This window comes from Xenopus laevis, chromosome 8L (genome assembly GCF_017654675.1).
Source record: "Xenopus laevis strain J_2021 chromosome 8L, Xenopus_laevis_v10.1, whole genome shotgun sequence".
NCBI classification, from domain to species: domain Eukaryota; kingdom Metazoa; phylum Chordata; class Amphibia; order Anura; family Pipidae; genus Xenopus; species Xenopus laevis.
In genome coordinates this window covers 101,000,646-101,014,272 of record NC_054385.1, presented here as the reverse complement: position 1 = coordinate 101,014,272, position 13,627 = coordinate 101,000,646, and the positions used below count along the sequence as shown (strand labels likewise).

General features: G+C 38.1%; 1 protein-coding gene across 1 annotated transcript in view; it reads right to left on the bottom strand.

The window, feature by feature from the left end:
- Positions 1 to 13,627, bottom strand: part of mipol1.L (mirror-image polydactyly 1 L homeolog) — a 183,213-nt gene that overhangs the window by 149,842 nt on the left and 19,744 nt on the right. Inside the window, exon 3 of the mRNA XM_018231144.2 lies at positions 2,189 to 2,376. Coding sequence (XP_018086633.1) covers positions 2,189 to 2,349 — 161 coding nt within the window. The 5' untranslated portion in view covers positions 2,350 to 2,376. The remainder of the gene's footprint in view (positions 1 to 2,188; positions 2,377 to 13,627) is intronic.

Sequence of the window (13,627 nt, the reverse complement as noted above, 5' to 3'; positions counted from 1 at the left end):
AAGATTGATTTGCTAGACTTTTGTGGAAAATAACAGATTTCATATTTCTCTTTTATAAACCTCCATCCTATTAAAAGGTATACATTTGTGCAATTATCTACACACAAGGTGGGATATACAGTTATGGGACTTGTTACCCAGAATGTTTCAGGTGGTTTCCAGATTTTAGGATAATAATAATTTTATAATAATTTGGACCATACCTTAAGTCTCCAAAAAAAATATTTAAACATTAAATAAACCCAATAGTACAAGTTTAAAAAGGAAATCATTTTTAAAAATGTAATTTGGTTATGGGCCTCACTGGATAACAGATTTCTGGATAATGGATCCAATACCTGTAATTGCCTTGTGGCTAAACCTATACTGCTGTACAGACAACCTCATACACTAAAAGCGAATACCTGTGCATATGCCCACAACAATTTGTGGTGCTTTCAGTGCATAATCTTTGCATCTGTCCGTTACATATTAGGCCATTTGTAACATTATAAGCTTTCAGTACTTAGTATAATGTAGAGAGTGATATTTGGAGACTATTGGTTTTTCACTTTTTATTTGTGGGTTTTGAGTTATTTAGCAGCTCTGCATATTTCAGTACATCTTACGATTTTTCGGCCGACATCTGTCAGGAAATTGATCGGCCAGGTCAAAAAATCTTTGTCGGTCCCAGTGCAATCTATCTATGACTGCAGGGCCAAGCAGGCAGGTACCCTTTGTTTTCCTGGCAAATTGGTCTTTTTAGTTGATGGTAAATTCGTACGATCGTTCCGAGAACATCGTGGTCTCACGATCAGGATCTGATCTTTTAAAAATCTCAACATCTATGGCCAGCTTTGGACAGCATTTGTTTTTAAGATGGGATCAGTTATCCCCATTTAAAAGCTGAAAAGTCAGAAGGCAGCAAATAATTCAAAAACTCTAAAAAAAAAAAAAAAAAAATTGTTTAGAATCAGCCATTCTATAACATAGTAAAAGTTAACTTAAAGGTGAACCACCCCTATAAATCGAACAGCACACAAAGAGCAGTAGACTGAGTTGCCCAACAGTTATATCAATGGTGTATTTCTACATTGCTGTTCAACCACCCAAGACAACTTCAAAAAGGTTTAAATAATTAAGTTGTCCCCAGCAACAAATGTTGCTTTTACTACTTCAGGTACTCAAAAAGGGTAAAGATTTCACAGTTCATTTGTTCGGATACCTCTAAGTAAAGGTGATTCTAAATTGGGTGATTTTAACAATATTTAATCTGTAAATCTTTTAAATATTGTACAACTTGACTGCACTCATCGATAGCTACTTTATACTAATCAGATCAAGTAGTCTCAAGGATCTAGAATCCTTTCTTGTAGTGCTGCATGAGAATCTCCTGGTGTCATGTCAGTATGTCAGTGATCATATTTATTTTACTATTTCCATCATATTTTGTCATCGGTTTCCAAATTGCAAGATCATAAAGTACATCATAGTAAGAATCTCTGATAGAAATGTATAAATATGACTGCAGGCTTGTTTATGCTCACTATACACAATGGAAATGTATATAATGGATGTTTTATTTACCAGTAGGTCTTTCCAGCTGACACAAGGTCACCCATTCCGATTAGAAGAAAAGAGGTTCCGCCTAAATATTCGGAAGGGGTTTTTTTTACAGTGAGAGCTGTGAAGATGTGGGATTCTCTCCCTGAATCAGTGGTACAGTCTGATACATTAGATAGCTTTAAGAAGGGGTTGGATTGCTTTTTTAGCAAGTGAGGAAATACAGGGTTATGGGAAATAGCTCATAGTACAAGTTGATCCAGGGACTAGTCTGATTGCCATTTTGGAGTCAGGAAGGATTTTTTCACCCTCTGAGGCAAATTGAAGAGGCTTCAGATGGGTTTTTTTGCCTTCCTCTGGATCAACTGGCAGATAGACAGGTTAAAAGAAAGGTTGAACTTGATGGACGTGTGTCTTTTTTCAACCTAACTTTACTATGTTATGTTAGTGAATTAACTAATTCAATAGGAAGTCAGAGACCGAATTCACATCTATTTGTGTGCACTGTAAATAATGTATTTTTGGTTTCCATACCATTGAATGCATTTTGGATGCCATATATATATATAGATGTTACTGTTGAGCCCTTCACATGCTTCTCTGCTGCTTCATAATTTCTCGCTTCAAAGCAATACAGAATACGCACCTAACTTCTTGAAAGGTAACTGGGCAGTCAAACTGATCGAGACGTTTCCCTTTGGACACAGAAAAATTCCTTGGAGTGGGTATAGGAAAGCTCTTAAGATCATGGTCCTTGGATCTCATTTGCCCAGAAGAATGTATTAGATGAGAAAGTTCTGGATCCATGCGTTGGTCGTTTCGCAGAGCACTAACCTATAAAATACAAATAATGGTTAAAATAAAAAAAACCTTTAAAGCAACCCTATGTAAACATGGGCCTGCCCAATTCATATCTGTCCAATTTTTTTGCAGGTTCATAATATCCTGTCAGAGAGGGAGCGCATTGGCACCTTTGTGCGGTTCCCGACTAGAAGGCCTTGATGGATGATCCTGTCTTTGGCCCTATGACCAATAATCTGAAGAGTTTACTTTGACCCAGCCTGTGGGTGGCCAAATCGGGCCCAGGTCTTTTAGTTTGGTTACATCGCCAAACAAGCATATCTGGCTATGTATTAAGGGGCCCATTCACTAAGTTCGAGTGAATGAATAGAAGGAAAAATACTTGAATTTCGAGTAGTTTTTGTGCTCCTCGACTATCGAATTGGCGTAAATTCGTCTGAGTAGAATGATTCAAATAGATAGAGCGCAAAAATGCTGCGACTATTCGCCCATTCGATAGTCGAAGTACTGTCTCTTTTAGAAATATTTTGACTGCCTACTTCGCCACCTAAAACCTACCGAATTGCTTTAAAAGCCTATGGGAAAGTCCCATAGGCTTGTTTTCTACGTTTTTGATCAAATAAAAAGGCATTCGATCGATCATTCGATCGAATGAAAAACCTTTGATTGAGTATTCGATCATGTGACTATTCGAATATTCGCCGGCGCGTAAATTCGCCCGAATTGCCTATTCGATTCTATTCCCCAGTCGAATTTAGAGGGATTTAACCCCTCGAAATTCGACCCTTGATACATCTGCCCCTAAGTCTTACCAAGTACTCTTTATAGGTATAATATAAAAAGGGCAATTTTTATTCTACAAGTGTTACAAATCACTTCCTACAATAATTAGTAGACATACAGTAACTTGCGGGTATGACACAAAGGAACAACTGTATCCTGGGTATTCAAGAAATAATCACAGCTGTGAGCCATAGTTACGGTTAGAGAAAACCAAAATAGATCCCGTTGTTTGATATAGAATGATCAAGAGAAACCATTTTTTTCAGTTTTCTCCCATTTCTGATTCAGATTATGGAACAGCAAGTGAGAGTATATGGATGAGTGTATGGGTGGGTAGCACTGACTAACTATATGAGTGAGTGCCTTACTTTCTGTATGAACAGGTAAGACAGCCACAAGAATGAACACATATGAGCTCATCTACTTCAACTGAAAAAGCCTTTGCAGAACACTGATTAATTAGGAAACTAGGAACAAAAGCTTCAAAGAAAAAATAAATAGTTGGAACTGGCACTGGCATGCAGAACAACCAGTCAGTGACAGAGATATTCTAAAAAATGAATGGCCTCTGTGTTACAGAAATATCCATAACAGTGAGCCCCATGTTAAGACATTTCTCAAGATATCTTCTTGGCAGATACATTTCTAAATTAGTAAAAAATCTCGAATCCATTTCCTACCAGGAAGTAAAAGCATGTGTCTTCCAAATGATCACGGGTGATATTGTGCAACAGTATAGCCTTAAAATGGGATCACTGCGGTGCATCACCAGGATATTCAGACACCTCAATTGTTTATTCCTAATCTGCAAAATATCTGACCCCAACTGTCTAATATCATGAAATCCTCACAAAACTCAAGAATGTTCAATCATTCAACTTGCACCTATGTCATATAGTACAGCTTCCTTTAATTAGGACATATTGTAGAACCAACTATTTTCATGATGCAATCATGGCTTTGGGGAATACTATCTAAACTATGGTCTCCATATAATACTCCTATGCCAATTTCCTTGCAGATACTTCCCTTTCACAATCAAACTCAAGAACAAGTGTAGACAAGCCACAGTAAGCACTAGGTTGCAACCAAAAGTTATTTCAAGATGTTAAATTGAGCACTGGGAGCCCAATATTAAATTGTACCATTTACGCTTGTCAAGTGACCAAAGCAATGCTGGGTCCTGTATGATATTGTCTTCAACCCATGCATATCTTACCACAAGCATGCACTGGAAGTAATGAATTCCTCATGGGTTTTTTCTGTGAATAATATTTGCAATGGTCTCCATGGAAACTACTACAGTAAAAAAAAAAAGCCACCTTTGAGTGATAGAAGGCATAAGGTCAGAGGGCTTTTTGGGGAGTGTTTGGTTGCCCTATAGCAACTGTTTGAATAGCGGTAAATTAAATTTATTATATCAAACTAGTAAATGGTAAAAAAAACAAGCTCATTTTAATAAGGTTAATTCTTACTAATATGGACTTTTTAAAATTTAGTTATAATAGGACCCAGGAAGACATTACTGGCTGTAACATGCTGCTTTTGTTATGGTAGACACTGCAATAAGTCCATCAACCATTAAAAATATTTGTGATTTTATAATTCTGGATGAAGAATATCTTGAAGACAAGGAAACCACCCTACCTGCACTATTCCAAAGTCCCAACCAAAAGATGTTGTGGGAACCTAGAAGTTTTATTTCAGCAACAGCTGGAGAGCTACGAAGATTCCTGGATTAGATGCTTCTGCTGAGTACAGCTGATATCCAGGTGGTTCAGATAAGAGTTTAAAGGTGTTTATGCAGAGAGTGAATACATTTACATATCATAGCTACAAGTCCTGGGAGCTGGATAACTACAATTTAGGAAGTTGTAGCATTGGATTTTCAGTTAAGCATTGATGGTTGACGTGTAAGATCTATGGGAAACTTCTGTATTAATTTCTTTAATAATCACAGTGCTGATGGGGAGGTACTTCATGATAAGTACAAGCAAAATAACCTGTCCGTTAAATTTAGCCAGAGATATTGTAGAATTTCTCTCCACAGCTAATTTTATGTGGAAGGACAGATTCCGGTAGTTCCCTGTTTAGCTGTGACTCCATAAACACTTTAAAGGGCCTTTATTTATTTTGGATGATCAAAGTTGGTGCAATCACCAAGCTTGGATGCGTTAACTGCTCAACAGAAAAATCAATGCAAAAATCAGCAATCATACCCATAAGTAAGCGCATATATATATGAGCACATGAAATAACAGGTTCCATTACAGACATTTCATAGAGAATGATGATGAGAACAGACAAATAGGGGCAGATATAATTACTGGGAGGGATTGAAGGTTGCACTGTATTTGTATTTTTTAAATTCATGAATGTACCATGCACACGACCCCAAGCAACTAATCCATCAACACAAATAAAGACACCAACAAGTACACCAGTAAGAAAGCCACAACTTAGGATCCATTAAAAATACCAAGACAGTGTTCATGCCACTGGAGCATATGTGGGTTTGTTCACTTACTTTACTTCATTTACAGTATCATTTCACACACTCCATGTATTCTTTTAAATGATTCTTTCTGGCAACAGTGTATGTCTGGGTCAAGGCAAACATCTGAGCACTTCTCAAGTATGTGAATGCCCACCTGGGTGGCCACAAGGCCACGTTCATCTCATCACATGTAGATGAGAAATTAGAGAAGAACAAACACTAATTGTCTGAGGGCTTTCTGGCTAAAATGAATCCCCCTTTCATGTCTATGGAGTGGGACAGCCCAGGATGCAGGAATTTATCAGGAAAAGAAATATTAAATATCCCAGAGGTGCATTTTCACATTGATCAATGCTCTTTTTTCCCTCATAAAAAATAGCAGCAAAATGTGGCTAAATGTGGTTAACTGAAATTATAGCGGACGGTAGACATAGATCTACAGTTTCTTAAAGGGATGCTGTCATGGGAAAAAACATTTTTTTCAAAATGAATCAGTTATTAGTGCTGCTCCAGCAGAATTCTGCACTGAAATCCATTTCTCAAAAGAGCAAACAGATTTTTTTATATTCAATTTTGAAATCTGACATGGGGCTAGACTAGACTTGTGCTCTGATAAACTTCAATCACTCTTTACTGCTGTACTGCAAGTTGGAGTGATATCTACCCCTCCCTTTCCCCCCCCCCCAGCAGTCAAACAAAAGAACAATGGGAAGGTAACCAGATAACAGATCCCTAAAGGTGGCCATACACTGAGAGATCCGCTCGTTTGGTGATGTCGTCAAACGAGCAGATCTCTCCCGATATGCCCACCTTGAGGTGGGCAATATCGGGCTGATCCAATCGTGGGCCCTAGGACCCAATGATCGGATCCTAACGCATGGGAAACGGGGGTCGGATCGCGGGACCGCATCAACGAACAGATGCGGCCGCGATCCGACGGGATTTTTCATCCCATCTGATCGAGATCTTGCCGACTTTCGGCCAGATCTCGATCGATGAAGCCCATCGGGGGGCCCCATACACAGGCCAATAAGCTGCCGACACGGTCTGTTGGCAGCTTTTATCGGCCCGTGTATGGCCACCTTTACACAAGATAACAGCTGCCTGGTAGATCTAAGAATAACACTCAATAGTAAAAACCCATGTCCCACTGAGACACATTCAGTTACATTGAGATGGAAAAAGAGCAGCCTGCCAGAAAGCATTTCTCTCCTAACGTGCAGGCACAAGTCACATGACCAGCTAGGAAATTGACAAAATGTCTAGCCCCATGTCAGATTTCAAAATTGAATATAAAAAAATCTGTTTGCTCTTTTGAGAAATGGATTTCAGTGCAGAATTCTGCTGGAGCAGCACTATTAACTGGTTCATTTTGAAAAAATTTTTTTTTCCCATGACAGTATTCCTTTAAGGTTAGTACTTTTGTTGAACTTGCATTAGCTCAGATAGCTTGGTGTTAATTGCTAACAACATTTATCAAAAACATTTATCAATAACACTGGGCACTGAAGAAGAGTGACAAGAGACTCCAGTTGCTGATGATGGGCTATGGGTGATATCCTTGCAGTAGGCCATTTAGTGTATTCTCTGGTGCCACTGGCACTCACTTTCCTCAGGCTGTTTTGCACAATATACACTAGTCAAGCAACATACAAATATTTTATTTTTGGAAACAGAATCTGCAGCTGCATATAGATGTAGATATCAGTGGGATGTATGAAAGTAGATCCTTTTTAAAATGCAAGTGTAAAGTTAACCAGCCCCATAAAAGTACATGTTATGATAATTGTACTCTGTAGTTGGTAGACTTTCTTCTTTAAAGCTCTTGTAATCACAATTGTGGCTTAATACAAGGATGAGGTCAACCATCTTGATTTGTTAAGATGAACTCTCAACATGGAGCCGATGCCCAAGTTCAGAAATAATTCTGCATGTTATTTTATCATGATTGTATTTTGTACCTTTTACTTTACTAAGGTGGTCATTGGCATAAACCAACCCCAAGGTTAAGAATCACTGCACTAAAATAAAAAAATATAAGTTTAAATACATTTAAAAATAAGTTTAAATAACTTTAAAGTGTTCACCTTCCAAACTCTTTTATGAGTTCAGGCTGTTCACCAGAAATAAAGACTTTTTTCAATTTCAGATTTTACAGAGCCATTATAATATAGCACTGCAGTAATGGGCAGCCATGGGGTCTGTACCAAAGAACTTCTAACATTCCTACCTTAAAAAGTAAGGACATGTAAGATAACAATAGGATATGTTCAGCCCAGTTATACAATGCCACACCACAATCCATCCCCCAACCCAACCATATTCTCAGTTCATTTGCATGAATTTGGGCTGTTGCACCTAAACAGAATCAAATGGTTTATATGGTTTATATAACAGTATGGCACATCAGCATTAATTGTTCCACTTATGCTCAATGCTAAAGCCTGTGCAGGCCACGACAAAGACACTACCAAGCAGTTTGACAGCATCAATATCACTTGTAATTAATTATTTAACTGCTAAAAAGTAGAGGCAGGTTTTATAAGTGAACAAAAAAAATACATAATCCCATGCAAGTAAAATCCAAAGAGAAAACTCCCTTCAATATCATTATAAATGTGACAACATTGCAACAATATGAGCTTTTATATTAACTGATATTATTTTACAGAACTCTGGTTTTGGCAAAGTTTATTAAACGAATGGGATTCCAACAATGCTTTTTAACACATGATTTTAGAGCGTTTTTTAAACTTGCGGTGGCTACTGCATTTTTCCAATGTGAACTGCTAAGTTTAAAATAGGTCCCATTTTGTAGATCTATTACAGTGTATGCAAAGATTAATCTCTATCCTGGCAGTGCTATTGTGTTTTTTTTAACACAGTTTTCTTCTAAGTAATAACAAATTCGGTAAATCTACAGTACAATAAGCCCCTTTAATACAGCCCTTTCCAACCTTCTCCATACAGTGGGATGATTACCTTATAAAAACACATTCAAGTGCTGGATTAGAATAAAATAACACTATCACAAAAAGAGGTCTGTGGAATATATGCTTAGGCTGAGGGCCTTACAATTTTTTTTTGCAAGGCTGAACACACCCTTCAATCCTCTCAGTCAACAGTTCTGCTCTAATAAGAGTGCATATTCCAACATGAACAGAGGGTCAATAGAAATGGCTTTGCTTCGTAGAGAAAATGTAGAACCATGGAAAGCTAAGGAGCAATGTTTTCAAGGTAGAGAGATTTAACCAGTTCATTACAGCACATTCATTCTAGTTGTAGCTGTGCCATGCTATGGTTAGACCATCTCAAACATAAATCAGTGTTTCTGTGTATCACAGTAGCTTTGGCCAAGAGGTAGTTCCATGTAACATGAAGGCTAACACTGTCTGAAAATAAGAACAGGAGTATATATGGCAAAATATATGCACTCTTCATCACCGAGTGTGTGTGTGTCTGTGCTACAACCCTATCATGACTTTGGGCATTGTGCATATGGACTTAAAAATAAGATTACAATAGGCGATGATAAAAGATCTAGCTAAACGAGTGGATTTCTTCCCAATATGCCAATCTTGAGGTGGGTGATATCGAGTTGATCTAGGGCCCAACGATCAGATCTCAATGATAGGAATACAGGAGGTCAGAGCGAGGACCGCATCAACAAGCCAATGCAGTCTTCACTTAAGACAGGATTTTTAAACCTGTCCAATTAATATCTGCCCGATTTTCAGACAGATATCAATCGGAAAGCCTGCGGGAAGGCCAACTACACTAGACGAAATGCTGCTGACATTGTCTGCAATATTCATTTTCTTCATTCAAAAGTGGGCAATATTACACTCTCTACTGACAGTGTGAAATTCTTTTCCAAACAACTTCGGTTCTCTCAGGTCTGTAGATGTGTTCTCCAACAGAATCTGCCATCACAATATCACCCGGAAAGACTGCCGTCACCATGAAGAACCACCTACGCTGCTTCAAATGAAAGTTCTGTTCCTTTAGTTTAAAGGGGTGGCCTTAGGTGTGCTGATCCTTTTTAAAGGGAAAATAAGATTCCCGCTATCGGTCTTTAATGCTCTCTGATGTACTTGTAAAGAGTAATAATGTCCCCTCGCATGTGTCTTTTTTTTCCCCCCCAACAACTCCAAACTTGAGAGTCTACCCTCATAATTTAAATTTTCTATTTACTACCAGTTTAGTTGCATGTCTCTGCACTCTCTCCAGTTCATTTATATCCTTCTTAAGCACTGGCAACACTGCACGCTCAAGTGAGGACTTGCCAGTGACATATAAAAAAATTAATTAAAAAAACTATGTTTTCATCCATTGAATGAATGCCCTTTTTATGCAGGACAGTATTTTATTTGCTTTACTAGCCATAGAATGACACTGTCTGGAAGTAGACAACTAAAAGACTCAAATCGTTCTCAATTAAGGATACCCCAACACAATTTTTAGATCTCTTCATGTGCGTTTAAAGGAAAACTATACCCCCTGAACTATGTAGATCTCTATAAAAAGATACTGCATAAAACAGCTCATATGTAAAACCCTGCTTCATGTAAATAAACAATTTTAATAATAATATACTTTTTAGTAGTATGTGCCATTGGGTAATTTTAAATAGAAAATTGTAATTTAAAAAAAACAATGGCCGCCCCCTGGGATCCTCAGATTCACAGTGCACACAAACAAACCATACATGTAAGGTCACATGAGCCAATTAAAAGACAGAGTTCTGTCTTTTGCTTCCCACATTTCTTCCTGTTACAGTTAGAGCTGCAGTATTGAGTATGGTCAGATGATCTTTGAGGCAGGACACAGACCATCACGAAATGGTGGTTCAAGGTTAGAGATGAAAAAAGGACAATATTAACAAATATATATTCCAGATTAAGATTATTTAATATGACACTTAATATGATATAAACTGTTGCTTAAATATACATTTCGGTGGTAAAGTTTTCCTTTAATGGTATTTAGATTGGGACTTAGGCCTGTTAGAAGTCCCATGATCAGCGACCCAACTTTCAGAATCAGGGTCAATATTATGCTCCAAAATACCTTGGTAATCTCATGATTTCATGATGACAAGAAAAAGACAAGCAAAGACCCAAGGAACCAAGCTTCACGGGCAGCAAAACAACCTCAAAATATCAGTGAACCCCCTCTATGTTTGACTGTAGGTATGTTTTCTTTGAAAATATTTTTTTTTGGTGTAAAGAGATGTTGTGCTTCACCAAAAAATCCCATCTGTTCACACAACTTCAGTAGAATGGCTTGTTCAGAGGTGTTTTGGCAAACTCCAGTAACTTTTCTTACATTTCTCTGTCAGCAGTAGGGCTTAATAGCTCTCCTACTGTATAGCGTCCTTTAATTGAGTTGTCAACAAATGGAGCAAGTTAAAACTTTGGTTCCTTGTATCTGAAGTTTAGCTTGAATCTGTCTGTCAATTGATTGAGGTTATTTCCTTACAATTCAAAAAATTCTTCTCTGAAATCTTTGATCAGGCTTTCTCTTGCGTTCACATCCAGGATTTGCCTCGGTAACACTGGGCATGAAAAGCACATGAATACTAAGGGCTCTGCTTCTGACTTGTGGCCTTGAATAAGGCCATATTGGCCATTTTCTGTCTCATTTCCTCTAACATGTCAGTGCATTTCTCATTCTACACAGCTGCATGTGAAACAACTTTTCTCAATTGCAACTGGCTAAGATTTGCTTCTTATATTGCAGTCAATTACTTTAATTACACATTAAAGGAGAAACACCTGCGTGAAATCCACATTTCTTACAACTAAAGCTGGCCATAGACACAAAGATTTGATCGCACGAATCTCCGTTTGGAGTGTCCCAACATTTTTCGTGCCATGGCGATCGATCGTTCAGACAAAATGTTGGAGTGTCCCAACATTTTTCGTGCCATGGCGATCGATCGTTTAGACAAAAGGACAGGTTCGAAAATTTCTGACAGCTACCGATAATATCTCTGCATGTATTGCCGATCTGACGATATCAGTGGGAGACTGTTAATATCTTTTGTCGGACCTAATTTTCGTACGATTGCTGTCAGGGGTAGAACATTGTCTGATATGTTCTTTTACTACTTTATTTGATCTGAATGGTTAGTGGCAGGTCGGGAGATGGCACCCAACGATCGTTCGTCCGATATGAAGGTAAATCTGCATGTCTATGGCCAGCTTAAGGGTAGCACTACACTAGTGCTTTTACCTGCAATAGCATCCGTTCCGGCGCGCTGAGATGTATCGCAGGCGTCACGACGGATGCGCCAATCTAAGGTAAGTAATTGGATGTTGTCGATGCATGCATTGGACACGACATGACTGTCGGATGCGAACGCTGCATGTTGCGTCTTCATCCAACAGTCGTGCTGTGTCTGATGCATGTCCGACATTCCTATTATTTACCGTGGATCGGTGCATCTGATGTGAAGCCTGCGATTCATCTCAGCGCATCGGAACGATGCTGTCGCAGGTAAAAACGCTTGTGTAGTTCTACCCTAATAGGGGGCACTAATTTATTCATTTATTTATATATTTTAGGAATATTTCTGTGGAATAAGATAAGAGACATTTTTTAGTGTCCTACTGCAAACAAAATGAATGCATGTAGTTACCGTAGCATTGCTACAAACCCGTCTATTCGGGACAAAGACATAAAAGATGTTCAAGTGTTAGCAAAAGGATTGTGTGAAACATTACATTTAAATATTAGTCTTTATACAGCCAGATGTATGGTATAATTCCTAGTTTAAGATCATTGATGCAGCTAAAACTAAATGCAAGCTAGCTTTTAGTACAAAGTATTTCCTCCTAGCTGATGTAACTACAACATGGTGAAAATTTCTGCTAAGTGTTCCATATTTATTTACTGATCTCAGAAAAGTCTAAAACAGCCAAAAGCCAAGGAGAACCCAAAAACCTCCATGTATTTACACACATATTCAGTGGCCATTGTAACCACTCCTTTCCATATGCAAACTAGCACCTTTACTCTCCAAAAGTTCTCCACTCTGTTGGCAACAGGTGTTTGAACTGGCACCTTCTCCAATACTTCTTATGTCAAATAAAGCACGCTCTGGTTAAATAAACGTCAAATGACAATACAACACACCTAGGCTTTGCACTTATTCAACAAGGTGAAGACAAATTGTAATGAAACTATTTAGATTAGGACAACAAACCGCAATGTGATATAACAGTTAGGGCTAATTTATGGGCCTATGAAAGGAGGGGCCTGCCTCCCTTTTAACTTTAGGTTTATAAACTTACTTTGAAGCTCATCCAGGCTAAAAGCTGGACTTGCAACATATTTAAATTCCAGGGTTGGTTTATCTGAACACTGATCTAGGAGTACACTCAAATATTACCACCCTTTTCATGGGAGCAAAAGTCCTTGCTTTGTGTGACTACATGCACTGCTAAAGACAATGCTGACCCGCCTATGTAAACAGGTGGCTTTATCAGTTTGGTCTTTTCTTTAGAAAGGGACATTAGATACAGTAAATTGGATAAGGGACATGGGTTCAAGTTTGTTGGGGGTAACAGATCAGTTATTTCACAGGTGCAAAACTGTTGGAGGAAAATAATATCTGCGGGAGACTTTGCAACATGGTTACACCCCATTCTTGTTAAGATAACATTGCTTTGTCAGCAGCAATAACGCATTAAAGGGATATTTAAATACTGGTATATTTTTTATGTATGTTGTCACATGTAAATCAATACTGAAAAACTATATTATATTATTTGGGGGGTTTCATTAGCAAATGTACAGGTCAATGCTCTGCATACTTTTAGATTCAGGCCTCCTCGTGTACATAAACATTTAGGGGTATATTTATCAAAGAGTGAAGTTAGAGATCTCCACAGTCCGCAGAGTGCAATACCGCCCCTTGCCATTAATTTCTATGGGATTTTTAAAGGCGTATTTATCAAATGGTGAACTTTCACTATCAAGCCACCATCGAGATCAAAA